The sequence below is a fragment of the Brassica rapa genome, chromosome A09 (assembly GCF_000309985.2).
Source record: "Brassica rapa cultivar Chiifu-401-42 chromosome A09, CAAS_Brap_v3.01, whole genome shotgun sequence".
Classification (NCBI taxonomy): domain Eukaryota; kingdom Viridiplantae; phylum Streptophyta; class Magnoliopsida; order Brassicales; family Brassicaceae; genus Brassica; species Brassica rapa.
This window is the reverse complement of record NC_024803.2, coordinates 30,429,072-30,445,148: the sequence shown is the minus strand read 5'-3', so window position 1 is coordinate 30,445,148 and position 16,077 is coordinate 30,429,072. Positions and strand designations below refer to the sequence as shown.

At 37.1% G+C, this 16,077-nt stretch overlaps 1 protein-coding gene across 1 annotated transcript; it reads left to right on the top strand.

Annotated features, from left to right (window-relative positions):
- Nucleotides 1-2,844: 2,844 nt before the first annotated feature.
- On the top strand, nt 2,845-6,769 carry LOC103840650 (dof zinc finger protein DOF1.3). Its single transcript, XM_009117165.3, has 2 exons — nt 2,845-5,455; nt 5,674-6,769. Exons 1-2 carry the CDS (start codon nt 5,390-5,392, stop codon nt 6,589-6,591), a joined length of 984 nt encoding a protein of 327 aa, XP_009115413.1. The 5' UTR covers nt 2,845-5,389; the 3' UTR covers nt 6,592-6,769.
- Nucleotides 6,770-16,077: the final 9,308 nt, after the last annotated feature.

Below are 16,077 nucleotides of genomic sequence, written 5' to 3'. Positions count from 1 at the left end.
TCGCTTAACTTAGTCTCACAAGTAAATATCTTAGTCCTCCACAAAAAAAAAAAAAAGTAAATATCTTAGTACGCACAACACTCTTGCACCAATTCTTTTACCTTCTCCAACTAGCTACTTGGTTAGAATCAAAATCAATGTGTTGTCAAAAAAAAAAGAAAAATCAAAATCAAAATTTTACTATTTAACTAACTTCCTCTGCACCTAAAGAAAAAAAACACATTTTCTAAAGCAAGAAATCTCTCACTGTATGTACACATTGTTGATTCATTCAGAAATAGAGTGTTAGGCTAATTCTTTTATAATGGTCACTGAGTGTTAAGCTAATTCTGGTAGTAGACAGACGTACCTCGCAATTCATACAGATTACAGCTGACCCGGACAGAAAAGTTCGCATAATGCCACGTGATTGTATTGTATAGTGGTATGTGTTTCTATATGAATATTCTTGGGAAACAAAAAAACTTCCACACTTTAATAATAAAACAATCTGACGTGGCAAATAAAGTAAAAGAAATACAGTATTCTTTTTTTGTGGCAAGAAAGAGATAAAAGAGTTGTCCGGGACATCCGATAAAAATAAAAATAAAACAAAAAGGGCCGTGATTAATAAAGATCATAAAAGCTCACTTTTATTACAAACAACATGTGTGTGTGGCTCGCTCATCTCTACATGTTCCATTCTCTCCTGAATGTCCTGATGTGTCATCTTCACCACTTTTTCTCTCTCTGCTATGGCTCTGTTCGATCAATTCATACCAACCCTCGACTTCTTATTCGTTATATACTCTTGTCTCACATCTTCGAATTAAGGAATCAATACAGTTACATCTTCTTTGTACACGTTCTCCTCGTCTTCTCCTCTCTCACTTTGACCACACATGGTGCGTTTCCGAGTTGAATATACGTTTTTAATACTCTTTAATCTTGCCATTTCGCTAAAAACTAAACTGAATCTTTTTTTCTCTAGTCTTTATCAGTTTGAAACTATGTACTGACAACATAGAACAAGGTACAAGTCTTGAGAGATCATCTGATCTCAGCGAGGAGTCAAAAGAAACATCCGAGACATCGAGATCACAACAAGTACTACATCGGACTCTTTGGTTACTGAGAAATCAAGCAAAGTGAAGATAACTTCTGACTCTGTTTTCAAAGATTTCAACAACTCCCAAGGATTTCTTCCTTCGCAAGTAACATCCCCTTTTTCGCCTCCATGGCCTCACGGCCCTCACCAGTGTCCTCTTTACCCTACATTCTACCACATCCTTGTCTACTGGGGCTGCATGGTACCATTTTGGTATACTCTAGAGACTTCCACGTGTCTAGGGAAAAGGACAAGAGACGAAGCTTTACATGATAAGTGTTTTTTGTGCTAAAACACATGAAAGTGTTAGAGAAAACAAAGACACTTTTGTAAGAGCAAGATTGGACTCACAATCTCGAAGTATTGACGTAACTACGAATAATCGTGTGTTGTATCCGGTACCGATGAAACGCGAGAAGACACATCAATTCAGTTTTTCCTCTAATGGGTTTGAAACAAAGAGCTGCAACAATAGATTTGTCCCTAAGACGTATCTAAACCTTCAAACAAACCCTGCAGATATGTCAAGATCTATTAACTTCAGGGAGAGCATGTAATGTTAAGCAGATATCGATATAGAACAATCGTTCGTGCACGTGATTATTCTTGAAGAGAGATTTAGTAGTGTATTATTATTGATTGCTAGTCTGCTACCTTGTAGAAGAATGGAGAAATTATAGGTATTTTTTGTTGTGTGGTGAAGCTGCAGATAACTTTGATATATTATATGCCACAGTCACAGTTTTGTGCATCATCCTAATGGATGAATATGCTGATTTATGATGTCATCTTAGGGTAAACATGGCTCGAAATAATGTGTATTTCCTTTATTTAAAGTACAAAATAATTTGAGAAAGAATAAAGAAAAGATGAGTTTATGTTTTTATGTAAAAGCGAAAAACAGAATACCTTAACTATAAGTCATTGCTAAATAAAAGGACTTACTGATGCATATAAAGGCAGTGATTCTAATAAATCTTTCATTGTGGCAGCAAGAAATCCTTTTCTTTTCATGGAAGATTTAATACATACATCTTTCTTTCTTTTTTTAAAAACATTTACATGTTTCTCTATAAATCTATTTTCAACCAAACTGCAACACTATTTTAATGTAATTTTTACACTAAAACTAAAACCTCTCCAACCGAACTACAAAAATCATACCATTTTATTGTCACACTATAATTTCACACCAAATTTGGTGTAACACTATTCACCACACCATAATACTATTAATTCTACTAAAACACTATTCACTTATTTGATTAATAAAATGTATAATTAAATAAATGACAAATAAAAAATTAAATACATATAATAATATAAAATAATTTTTAGTGTGAAGTTTAGTGTTGTGGTTGGAGAATAACAGTTTTTTAATGTTAAAACTACACTAAAATAATATGATTTTGACATTAAAATAATGTTATGGGTTGGAGATGCTTTTAGCACCGTATATTCTATGATCTTGAACCTCTATGGGTTTGAATGTGGTCAGGTCACCTCTGAATGTGTTTAACAGTTAACTGATTTTTTCCATCTATAATGCAACTCGAGATAGAGTTTTTTTGTTTTTTTGATAATTCTGGTATCTAGGCAGCCATATTCCTAACTATCCCCCCGAAAGGGGTCCAGCGCTCCAACGGAAGGGATATTAAATCCGTTGTGGCCAAGACTCGAATCCGGGTGGCGGGCAGTACAGCTGTACCTTCTTTACCACTAAGCTACGAGCGCTGGTTACTCGAGATAGAGTTGTCGAGGAAAAAGTATTCAAAAGTTTTACAACGTTACTCCCAAGATTACTTTTATATATACAAGATAAATATGTTTATATATAAAATATGTTTATATATATGTTTATATATACATGATGAACTGTACTTGCTAAGAATCCTAATCATATGGCTTTTGGACTAGTCATGAATCACAATATTGGGCTTTGTGTGTATGTTGTAGTAGGAGCTCGCTCAAAAATGTACAAGTACTTTGTCTGCATATTCCACATTTACTCTTTGTATTGTCGTTTCTTGCAATCCAAAAAAATAATCAAACGTCGACAGAGTATTTCTTGCCATGCAAACTACATATATACGGAGTTGTTCTAGGTACGGAGGTTAACACGAAAGCCTAAATCGAAACTAGCTTCAGGTTGGATTCTCTTGCCCTAAGTCCCTAAGTCACTTTGAGAAAAGAGATCTGGTAGTGATTCACTCATGCGTTGATCCATTAAGACGAGAAACTTGTTAGATGCCATGATGGATCAACGCGTCTTAATGGATCTAACAAGTTAATGATAAAAATTAAGTTAACATAATATATATCTATATATAGATATATATATATATAATTTTGTTTTAACATATGATTTGTGAAAGTGGTTTTATTAAATTTTATTTTGGAAATATTTGAAACTATATAATGTAAGATGTCATTGTACAATATGTTTAATGATATTATTATATAGTTGATGTATGGAATATGGAATATTACTTTATCTTTCATATGATTGTGATTTAGTGACTTTAATATCCACACACAACAAATAATTGTGATCCCACGATATTAGGAGATTTTATTAATTTTTCATAGTAACACAAAAAGATGAATGGGTTGTTAGAGTTATTAATTGTGTATAATTAGTGTCATTAATTTAGGACCAAAAAAATTAATTCTAATGAAATAGTCCAACAACCTTTCATAACTAGATTTTTTCAGAATATTTTTCTTTTAATAGTATAGATGTATCTATTGATTCACCCAAAAAGGTCTACATAACTTTTTTTTATGATCAAGGTCTACATAACTTTATAATATGATAATCTACGCACAATTTGTACTTTAACATGTCTTATAAATAGAGAAGCTCAGTTCCAAGTTCTCACGTTTCAGTGTCCTTGAAACTTTTCAAACTCAGTCCCAAGTTCTCACCGCATTGACCTCCAAAAGCTCTCTTCGAATATGTTAGTCCACGTAAACGGGAATCTGTTTTCGCATCTGAGAGTACCTCCAATGAAATTTCTTCCCACTGGAGTTCTTAATATATGTGTCATATATATATATATGTATATATTATATTTGAATAATAATTGTGGGGTCTATAATTTTTGTGGAACATCATAGATAAGGGTTTTTAAAAGAAGGTTTTAAGAATTTTTAAAAATTCTTATTTATAAGGTTACACAATAATTGTTATTGTCTGAGTTGTCTGATGACGTCAATGAACTATCAACTGAACTCCTAGTCGGTTCAATCCCTCGGTATTAAGATTTCTTGGCTCTTAATAAACATTCCTTTTCCTCTCTCTTCCTCTTCGTCATCATCTCTGGTTGAGTCAGTGACTTAGTCCCAGAAAAAGGTAGAACTGAGACAGCTTCTGTTAACCATTGATGCTACTCCATATAAGGTTGAATCCAGTGGCGGAGCCACTTAGGTGTGAAGGGGGTCAGTTGACCCATGTGAAATATATAAATTATGAACTTTAGGCTTAGTTTATATGTAATTGTTGTGGTGAGATGATTAAATTTTCTTTCTTGACCCCTATGTTCTGAGTTCAAGTCTTATGCACATCTCTTTCTATTTTTAATAATTTAATTATGACCTATGTAAAACAAATTTCTCCCTCCGCCACTGGTTGAATCTCGGATATGAAGATTTGTAACTGTTTTCAATCTGGTTTCAAAAAGAAAATACTATGTTTCTTTGTTTCTCCAATTTGTGAGAATTGATAGATCAAGTATTTAAGCTTCCATACATTAAGTGTTAGGCTAATGCTGGTAGTGGTAGTAGTAGTAGTAGTAGTATACATACTTCACAATTCATACAGACCATGTACAGCTGACGTGGACAGAAAAAGTTCGCATATTGCCACGTGATTGTATTGCATAGTGGTATGTATTTTTTTTTTTTTTTTTGATCAAGTGGTATGTATTTTTTCTAAACGAATATTCCTAGGAAAAAAACTTCCACAATTTAATAATAAAACCATCTGACGTGGCAAATAAAGTTATGAAATCTTTTGAGTGGCACAGAAAGAGATAACAAAAAGAGACGTGATTAAAGATTGCAAAAGTTCACTTTATTGCCAACAAACATGTGGCTCTCTCATCTCTACAGGTCCCTTTCTCTCCTGATGTGTCATCTTCCCCACTTTTTTCTCTCTGTGTGGCTCTGTTTGATCCATTCATACCAACCCCATACTTCTTATATACTCTTGTCTCTCATCTGCGTTTAAAGAATAAACACAATACCATCATCTCTCCTTCACTTTCTTCTTTCTTGTGTACCGTACTTGCAACGTTTGGTATGTCTGAACTTATAGATACCCCGGTCAAATTGTTTGGTTGGACAATCACATCTTCTTTGTCCCTGGTATGTTTCCGAGTTGAATATAAGTTTTTAATATTCTTTAAACAGTTTAAAGAACGGATTAAGACCATGTTGATCTTACTATTTCTAGCTAAGTAATGCTAAAAACTAAACTGTATGTTTTTTTAAAGCTAAACTGAATGTTTTTTTCCTCTAGTCTTAATCAGTCTGAAACTAGTTTCATGATGTTAGTTCTAATCCAAGTCCTTTAAAATTCTCAGACGAACAATCAATCTGCTACTGACAACATTGAACAAGCCAGTACAAGTCTTCAGAGATCATCTGATCTCACCGAGGAGTCAAAAGAAACATCTGAGAACAGCGAGATCACAACAACAACAACTACATCGGAAGAGAAAACAACTGATGACTTGAAGAAACCAGACAAGATTCTTCCATGTCCACGATGCAACAGCTCGGACACCAAGTTCTGTTACTACAACAACTACAACGTTAGCCAGCCACGTCACTTCTGCAGAAGCTGCCAGAGGTATTGGACTTCCGGTGGAACCATGAGGATCGTCCCAGTTGGTTCAGGCCGTCGTAAGAACAAGGGATGGGTTTCTACACACCATTACATGCACACGGAGAATACTAGATCCTCGGAGAAAATTCTTAGCTTCGACTCTTCGGGCGAAGAGTCATTGGTTACTGAGAATGGTAAGAATCAATCAAGCGACTCTGTTTCAAGAGATTTCAACAACTTCCAAAGATTTCTTCCTCCGCAAGTAACATCCTCTGTTTCGCCTCCTTGGCCTTACCCTGCTTTCTACCACATCCCTGTCTACTGGGGCTGCACGGTACCATTTTGGTCTACTCTACAGACTTCTACGTGTCTAGGGAAAAGGACAAGAGACGAAGCTTCACATGTAAGTGTTGGAGAGAACGAAGACACTTCTGTAAGAGCAAGACTGGATTCACAATCTCGAAGTAATAATGATGAAGCAAACGTAGCTACGAAGAATCGTGTGTTTTATCCAGTACCGATGAAACGCGAGAAGACACAGCAGTTCAATTTATTCGTAAATGAGTCTGAAACAAAGAGCGGCAACAATAGATTCGTTCCTGAAACGTATCTAAACCTGCAAGCAAACCCTGCAGCCATGTCAAGATCTATGAACTTCAGGGAGAGCATGTAACGTTAAAGAGATTAGAGTATAGAATAATCGTTCGTGTGTTTATTCATGAAGAGAGATTTAGTAGTGTATTGATTGCTACCTTGTAGAGGAAGGAAAAAACTGTAGGTATTTTTGTTTTGTGGTTAAGGAGCGCTGCATATAACTTTTGATATATAATCTTATTTATTTGCTACGGTCATCGTTTTGTGCATCATCCTGTAACGGATATGCTGAATTATGATGTCATCATAGGTAAATGGAACTCTGAAATAATGTTTATTCCTTTATTTGTCCTAGTGTACAGAATAATGTGAGAAAAGAATAAATAAAAAGATGAGTATATATTTTTATGTAAAGAAGAAAAAGCAGAGCACCTTAACTAAGTCCTTGGTCATAGAATCCATCTAAATGTTAAAAGAAGAAAAGCTAAAGGAGGCGCATAAAGTCTCTTTGGGGAAAAAGGAAGTCTCTTCATTGAGTCTAAAGGGGAGAAAAAGATTTGTTGATGTATATTAAGACAACTATTATTTTTTTTTAGCAAAAAGACATGATTCTAAGAATTCTTTTTTTGGTAGCAAGAAATGTCTTTTGTTCATGGAATTAGATTAATTGCATCAGCAGTAAATGTTGTTATCTTCAAAGGAATTGTATTTAGTACATGCATAATTCTATTTTACAAACATTACATGTTTCTATTATAACCAAGACGTATTATAAGGCGTTGAACCTTTATGGGTTTGTATGTGGTCATGTCATCTGTGAGATGTCTCTAACTGAATTTGTTACTCTATAGCAACTTGAGTTAGAGTTGTCGAGGAAAAAGTATACAAAAGCTTTATAACATGGCAACTCCCAGAATTACTTTTGGATCTTCATCACACAAATTATATATGATGAATATGTTTGTATATGATGAACATATACTTGCTTAAAAGCCTAATCATATGGGCTTTTGGACTTATGAATCATAATATTGGGCTTTGCGTGTATGTCCTAGTAGGAGCTTGTTCAATCCTCCAAAATATCGAACGTCGCCGCGGTATTTCCTTTTCTTTTTTTTTTTTTTTTTTTTTTTTGGTCTAAATGTTAAGATTCATACCAATTTTCTGAGTTTTACATAGAGTATTACAATGTTGTGACTGCACAACTTATTACAAAGATAGGAAATATGAGTTTGATTAACTAAATGGAGAGATGAACCAAAAATAAAGCTCAAGCAGAGACGGTGAAGGAAGAGCAATCGCAGAAACACGAAGAGACAACAACCTGTCTCGCATTGCCCGGTCCACAACCCTGAAGAAAGAAGCCGCAGGTACAGAGGAACCGCGAAAGATGCGCATATTACGTTCGCGCCAAAGCTGATAGACAATGACCTGTAGAAGGAGCTTAATGACAATTCCGGCCGAGGCTGAGTGAGATCCTTGAAGCTGGTGGAAGTAGGAGACAATAGAAGAGAGAGCTACTGGAGGAGAGTCCAAGAATCTGCCACAAAAACATGACCACACAGCAGTAGCATAAGAACATTCAAAGAACAAGTGGCTGTGTGATTCGACTCCATTATCACATAAGACACAAGCACTTGGGACGTTCAAACCCCATGATAACAAACGGTCACGAGTGGGGAGCCTAGCGAGCATAGAGAGCCATGTTATGAACGAGCATCTCGGAATTTGTTCCTTGAACCAGACCGTGGAGTGCCAATCAACGACCGGTGAGGCTACTCGAAGTAAGTCCCAAGTTACTCGAGAGGAAAAAGATTTTATAAAACCACTTGTCCGTCCGCCTCTCCATAGGTAAACATCATGGTCATTAGCCTGGACCGGAGGTGGAATAGTAGTTAAAATGATTTGCAATGTCTCTGCCAACTCTGACCTCGCAGGGGGTAAATGCCAACTACCGTCAACGACAGCTTCAGCAACCGTAGCATCAAGGGAAATGCGCAGAGATCTTGGACCCGAGGGACCGAACATAGTGTAAAGAGGACCAAGCTCAGTCCAGTAATCAAACCAAAAAGATGCGGTACTGCCATCACCTAACGAGCATCTCATGAAGTTCCCAAGCGAATCTCTTAACTGAAGCATTGATCTTATTGTGTGGGAAAACCTTGGAGAGTCCGTAACCAACCAGAAGCTCTTGTCGTGAAATCTATTATGCGTAAGCCAAGGCACCCACAAAGATCCCGAAGAGGAGAAAAACAACCAGATGCGCTTTAGTCTAAATACCATCTCAAACTCCTCCAGCTTGCGAATACCCAGTCCACCTTCTTGTTTTGGCTTACATATATCAAGCCAAGATACTCTTGCACCCAGAGCTGATGTGGTATTGTTTTTCCAGAGAAAAGCTGAGCAAAGGGAGTCTACTTTGGCATAGAAGCGTTTCGGAAGAACAAATACTGCACTCCAGAAGTTAACCATTCCGTATATAACATAATAAATCATCGTGACCTTTCCAGCAAACGACAGAGTCTTAACAGTCCAAGAATGAAGTTTAGACATGATGCGCTCAAGGAACGGTTGGAGAGTTGCCCAAGAGATCTTCTTCGGACTGAGAGGTAAGCCCAAGTATCTTGTAGGAAAAGCTCCCTTTTTAAACCCTGCCAAATCGCTAAGCACACTCGACTGTATGTCCGTGTAGCCACCATAAAAATTTTCCGATTTCGTCTCGTTCATATCTAGCCCTGACCAGCTCTTGAATAGAGTCATAACTTCCTTAATACCCTGAGTAGATAACCGAGAGCCATCAGAGAAAACAAGGAGATCGTCTGCAAATAGCAGGTGAGTTAAACGCGGGGAAGAGCAAAGAGGGTGCAGTCTAAACGAGCCTGCCAATTCTGCCCTGTTAAGCAGCCTGGAAAGCACCTCCATTAACATGATAAACAGATACGGAGACATTGAGTCTCCTTGCCGCAGCCCTTTTTTGCCTTCAAAGAAACCGGCCAATTCACCATTAATCGCTATGGAAAATCTTGGAGATGTAATACATTCCTTAATCCATGTTATGAACAGCGGAGGAAAGTCTTGAGCTTCAAGAATCTTAATGACAAAATCCCAGCATACAGTGTCAAATGCCTTCCTTATATCCACCTTAAGCATAGCACTTTTAAGACAAGTAGATTTGTTGTACTCCTTGATCAATTCTGAAGCGAGAAGCACATTCTCCCCGAGACTGCGACCTTTCAAGAAGGCTGCCTGATTTGGACTGACACACTTCTGAAGAATGGGTTTGAGACGGTTATCGATGATCTTAGAGATGACCTTGTAAACCACGTTACAACAGCTTATTGGCCTATAATCACCCAACTTGCAAGCTTCAGACTTCTTCGGAATCAATGCAATAGCCGTGGTATTCAGGTCCTTAAGTAATCTCCCATTCCTAAAGAACTCACGGACAGCAAGGACAATATCTGAGCCAACTGTATCCCACGAGGCTCGAATGAATTCCACATTGTACCCATCAGGACCTGGACTCTTACTGAGTGGCATTGCAAAGATAGTGGCTTTAATTTCACACTCCCTTACCTCACGAGACAGATAAGCACGCTGAAGGTCAGAGCAACGGAAAGGAAGAATGTCCTGAAGATCATTAACCGAGGCCAAGGAGATAGAGAGATCAGTTGTGCCGAGAATGTTCTGAAAATAAGATGAGGAATGAGCCTTAATGTCGTCTGTTGTATGATAGAGATGGTCAGCCTCATCCTTCAAGAAGTGAATGTGATTCCTCGTGAGATGCTGAGACACCATTCTATGATAAAAAGGTGTGTTCCTGTCTCCTACATCTGCCCATTTCACCCGTGAACGTTGCTTATAGAATTTCTCCTCAGCCGTGAGCAAGACATCAAGCTTTCTTCTCTGAACATGTTCTTCCCTAGCTGTTGGAACATCAGGCGAGGTAAGGAGACCTCGTTGCAGCTGATTGACTATATTTGATTGGTCCTTAACCCTTTGAGATATACCACTGAAGTGTCGCTTATTTAATTTCCTCAAGACCACTTTGAGAAGCTTCATAGACCGAACAAGCTTGAATTGAAGAGTACCCGAGATCTGCTCACAATGCCAAGACTCCGAAACAAGGTCGGCATATTGTGGATGATCCACTACATGATTGAAGAACTTGAAAGGTTTACAAACATGACGGCTAACAGATGGCATCCTGAATAAGCAAGCCGCATGGTCAGACTGAGACGGTTCCAAAAATTCTGCGCAAGAGTCTGGAAATCTTGAAGACCAATGCTGATTAATCAGAGCGTGATCAATCTTAGTAGAAATAGGGTTCTCATCTTGATTATTTGTCCATGTAAACGGCAAACCCTTAGATTGCACCTCAAAAAGTTCAGCGTCTTGTAAGCTCAGATTTGCTTCTTCTATTCCTGACTCATCCACCCGAGAGAACAAATGATTTAAATGGTGGGAAGTTCGCAACATTTGGTTTAGATCACCTAAAACTGACCAAGGGAACCGAGATACTGGAGTGGTTTCATGTAACTCGATCAGACCATTCCAAAAACTCTGACGATCCTCTAACAAACTGAAGCCATACGCAAATGTAACAGTGAAACAATGATTCTCAGACTGGATCACCACTCCACAAGTAACTGCCTGAGCTGTGACGTTATACAAAAAGATAGAGACACGAGGGTCCCAAACCACAACAATGCGACCTGATTCATGCTCTCCATAAGTTCCAAAAAACTGCCAACCGTGAGGTATAGCATCCAAAATCCTCTCCTTATTAGACTCTAATATATGAGTTTCCAAAAAAGCTCCAAAGAGCGGCCTATGGATGTTAATCCAATTTTTAGTCAAAGTGTGGCGTCTTACACTATTCAGCCCTCTCACATTCCACGCAAAAAACATATCTAATATGATTATAGTTGTTTTGTGACCTTGCGGCCACTCTTCTTGTTGTTAACCAAGAAGAAGGGATCATCAACTTTCTTCAAACCACCAGACTGCAAATCTGATGAGATATTCAACTTCAAATCATCCTTAGTGGAGTCAGCTGCAGACTCATGAACCTGATCCTGAGTATCTCTCGGGGCATCGTGATTTGATGAATTAATTATCCCCAAAGCGGCTGAGGACATATCTTGCGATCGAAACTCACCCTCTTCCAAAACTGAATCCTCATCAATCAATGTTCCTTCCTCTGCAGACACCGCAGGGGGTGCACTAAACTCAACTTCCTTAACAGAATCAGGCGCAATGACAACTTCAGGAGGCACCACTGACGTGACCACTTCTCCGATAGGCACTTCTGTGGAGTCCTCAATAAGCAGAACGGGTTCCTGCAGCGTCGTAACAACTTCTACCGCAGCCTCTTGATCAAGAACACCTTCACTGGTACCATCATCAGTTAAAGTAACTTTCTTTGCAACCCAGGATAGGCTCCTTCCTGGCTTAGTGTCTCTTGAGCGACCAGGCCTAGACTTAGAACGCTTCCTTGAAGCTTCCAAAATAGTATTCTGTACATAAGGTTTCCCAGAGGATCTCCCCGCCACACCAGCACGACATTGCTCCATCTTATGACCAAACTTAGAGCAAGAGTCACATTTAACGGGAAGCCAAGGGTATGAAATGTCAATGATAACTTCGTGGCCATTTGAAAATCCAGAAACAATGGAACGAGGAAGCTCCTTCGTGAGATCCACTTTAACATACATCTTTGCTACATCAAAGTTTTCCTTCCTCTCTGTCTCTGGAGCAAGCGAATCTGGTTTACCAACAGCAGTAGCTAATCTACTCAAGCTTTCGTTGTTGAACAGTAGGTAAGGGACATTACGCATCTCAACAGGAATCACAGCACTGGTGAGAGGGGCTTCATCTGGAGAGAAGTCCGGAGACCACGGAGCTACAAACATTGGGGATCCAGCAATATTCCAGCAGGAACGAGACAACAACACCTCTCGAGTTCTCGCATTAGTAACTCGTAAGAGAAAACAGCCATTGCCAATGTCATGAACATAAATCTTTGGACCCGACTTCGCCCACACTGCATTTATAATCCCAATAATCCGACCCATTGTTGGGACATTGCTATGGAAACGAGCGTAGATGAAATCCTTAAACTCCAGTTTTGCTGACTCAATGTTTTTATCAGGGATCATGACAAACGGTACACCAGAGACGTGTTCCACCGGCGTTCCCAGCTCTTTCAACTGAGAAGATTTCTTCAACAGAGAAGCATAGTTTTGTGATGGAGCTATGGAAGCTAGAGGAGCATGAGCAGAGCGAGGACTTATCACCGTCACTGTCTCAGGAGGAACAACGCCCGCCAGAGAGCCAGAGGGGAGAGCACCAACCGGTGATCCAGATGGAGAGACAGAGGCAGAGCTCTGAATTGCAGCAGGAAGAATACCAATCGGAGGACCGGAGGAAAGACTACCAACCGGAGAACCGGAGGGAATAACAGAGGCGGAGCTCTGAACAGTAGCAGGAATAACACCAACCAGAGAGCCGGAGGGAATAACAGAGGCAGGGCTCTGAACTGTAGCAGGAACAACACCAACCGGAGAGCCGGAGAAACGAACAGAGACGGGAACCGGCAATATGGGAATCGCGGAACTGGACGAAAGAGAGGCGGTCAAGTGGGTCTGAGACGCACTAGCAGCTACATCAACAGCAGGGCAATTGACGAGAGAAAGAGACCGAGCCTTCTTCGAACCAAGGACCGCAGAACCGGAAGGCCCCATAAAGCGAGCAATCTTGGAAGAGACAGCGAAAGGAGGGCGCAGTTTTTTCTTTTTCTTTGGGAGCATCGTGACATATGAATAGGAAGACCGAGAACGCCGGAGGTTATCGCCGGCGAGCGTAAGGCTCGTCGACGGCGGGATTAGGTTTACGACGACCGAATCCCTAAATGCGTCGCGGAGGAGAGACTTGTCCCAAAATTTTCCATCAGCACTGCCGCGGTATTTCTTGCCATGCAAACTCCATGTATACGTGGTTGTTCTATGGAGATTGACACGAAAGCCCAAATCGAAGTTAGATTCAGGTTGGATTGATCTTATCCTAAATCCTTCCATTTGCTCCTACAATGCAGAAACAGTGTTCTACGTGAGTCGTGACCCCAATTTATTAATGATCACAACATAACATTACGGGTTTGTCAATTTCTATAGTTTATTAGTTTACAAAAAAAAAAAAAATTCTATAGTTTATTTTCTGTCTACGTAAGTAGCTAGGATTTACAGATAAAAAATCATCATTTGGGATATGGGATATGTGAAAAATCTGTGGTTATAAAAAAGGATGGAAAATCTTTAGACTTTAGCTTATGTATAAAACGATGTAAATGTAGGAATCCAAATTAAACATGTCTGTTACTAACTAACTAGGTGTTTTGCCCATACATGCGAGCATAATTATACGAATCCAAAAATCGGTATTATAAAATTCTAATTGGTGAATATGTTGAAGGAAAAAAATTATGGTAAATTCTTTGTTCCTTAAAATTTAAACTAGTTATGTTAAAATTTTAGTCAAATTATTGAAATGTAGATACCACTTTTTTTTTGTTGATCAACAAAAAAAGATACCACTTTTTTCTTCTAAATTCCCCATGTAAAAGTGAATTTATAAGAAAATATTTTCCTATGCAATTTTGATAAGGAACAAATTGAACAAAAAATCAAATTTTTTTTTATTTTGCAATTCCTCAAATGAAATTTTATTTTTTATTTTGTTCATTTTTTCATTCTTCTAGTGGTCACCAACTGAAACAATAATGTTTCACGGATTAAACTGGTTTAAGGTAAAAGCAAGAAAATTTGTTTTGAACTCACTCACAAGTTAAGTTATTATTTATGATTTTAAATAATTAAATCAAACATCAAATTATTTATATATGTCAAAAAAACATTCATCAATCTATGTACTTATTATTGTGTTAAAAGTTTTAAAACACTCATATATTAGAAATAGTTTAGAAATATTATTATATAAATATTTTTGTTTGACTAATATTTAATTATAAACTGTTTTATATCTTAGTTTTTTAACTTTATAATAAAAATATTGTTTTCAGATAACAACACAATATATATAAGAATTCTCTTAATTTTTAAATATAAGTTCACAATTTTATTACATTAGTTTATAATTAATTATTTAATATAACAAATAAATTCAATATTATAAAATAAAATGTGTGTTTTATTATATATAAAATTCATTACGGGTTTTGTGAAAATTAATAAATACTCAGTTAAAAACTAATAATAAATCAATGACCTATATAAGAGCTTAAAACCTAATAAAATATGACAAATAAGAAAACAATAATTTTAATATAACATACATATTTAAATATTATTAAATAAAAACTCGTTTAAATTATATATAAAATTTATTACGAATATGTTTTAAATGAATAAATTAGTGATTCAGCTAAAAATTATCAATAAATCAATGACTAAGGTAAAACCTAATAAAAACATGACAAATAAGCAAAATTGACTAAAATCATGGAAAATATGACAAATAAGTTATGGACTTAAGTAAAAATTATTAATAAATTAATGACTCAGCTTAAACCTAATGAAAACATGACAAATAAACAAAATTACCTAAAATCATGAAAATCATGACAAATAAGCTAAATCACTTCATAAATAATAGTATAGATTAATTAGCATGGTAAATATAACGTTTTTACCATTTTTGTCAACTTATTTATTATTTTTAGCATTGATTTATTATGATCTTACACTTATGATATGAGAAAGATTACATAAACGATTCGACAACCGAAAATATTACATGCCTTATGAAGACCTACGTCTAACTGCATCATTTGAGCGTTCTATGAAGATCCACGTCTGACAAGATTTACTTACACCATGTTAAAAATCCCTTGTAAGCCTTTCTTCCGTATTCTGCATAATTGTTTAATAAATCGTTTTTTCGGGACTTGAAACCTTAATTTTCTATAATCTGCAACTTATTTAAAAACCTAACAAAACTCCTACATTTACCTCTACGATATATACTAAAATAACCAATATTCAAAACCAAAACAAATTTTACTCCCAAAAATGCAACTATTCTTTTATGTCTACAACGTAAAAATATATATACAAAAGAGGAAAAGAAGCATGTGGGTCCGCGTGATATGAGAGAGACAGATAGGTAAAGAGTTGGAGAAACGGGTTGGAGGGAAGAAACGAATGCAATGTGTGTGAGAGATTTGGTGAGCATGTTTCATGTTTGGCCTTTCTGTTGCACAATCTCTGCCTCAATCTTTGGCAGCTCATCATCTCTTTATACGCATCTTCGTCTCTTTCTCCAACTCTTTTAATTTCCCTTCTCTTTCTCTATCAATCTCTCTCTCATTGTTTTTTTACTCATCACACATCTTTAACACGTTTTTACATCTCTTCTTCCCAAATATTTTACCTTTTCTTACGACAGTCCCCTTAGTTCATAAACATATTAGTTAGTAATGCCAAGAGTTTATCAATTGTTCCACTAGACAGCCGACAAGCGACAACAATAATCTACAGTTTGCTAA

Bases quoted from the DNA above. Each gene is read 5' to 3' on its own strand.
- LOC103840650 (XM_009117165.3), top strand. From the start codon at position 5,390: ATGTCTGAACTTATAGATACCCCGGTCAAATTGTTTGGTTGGACAATC. The intron at 5,456-5,673 runs GTATGTTTCCGA...TAAAATTCTCAG, and splicing joins TCACATCTTCTTTGTCCCTG to ACGAACAATCAATCTGCTAC.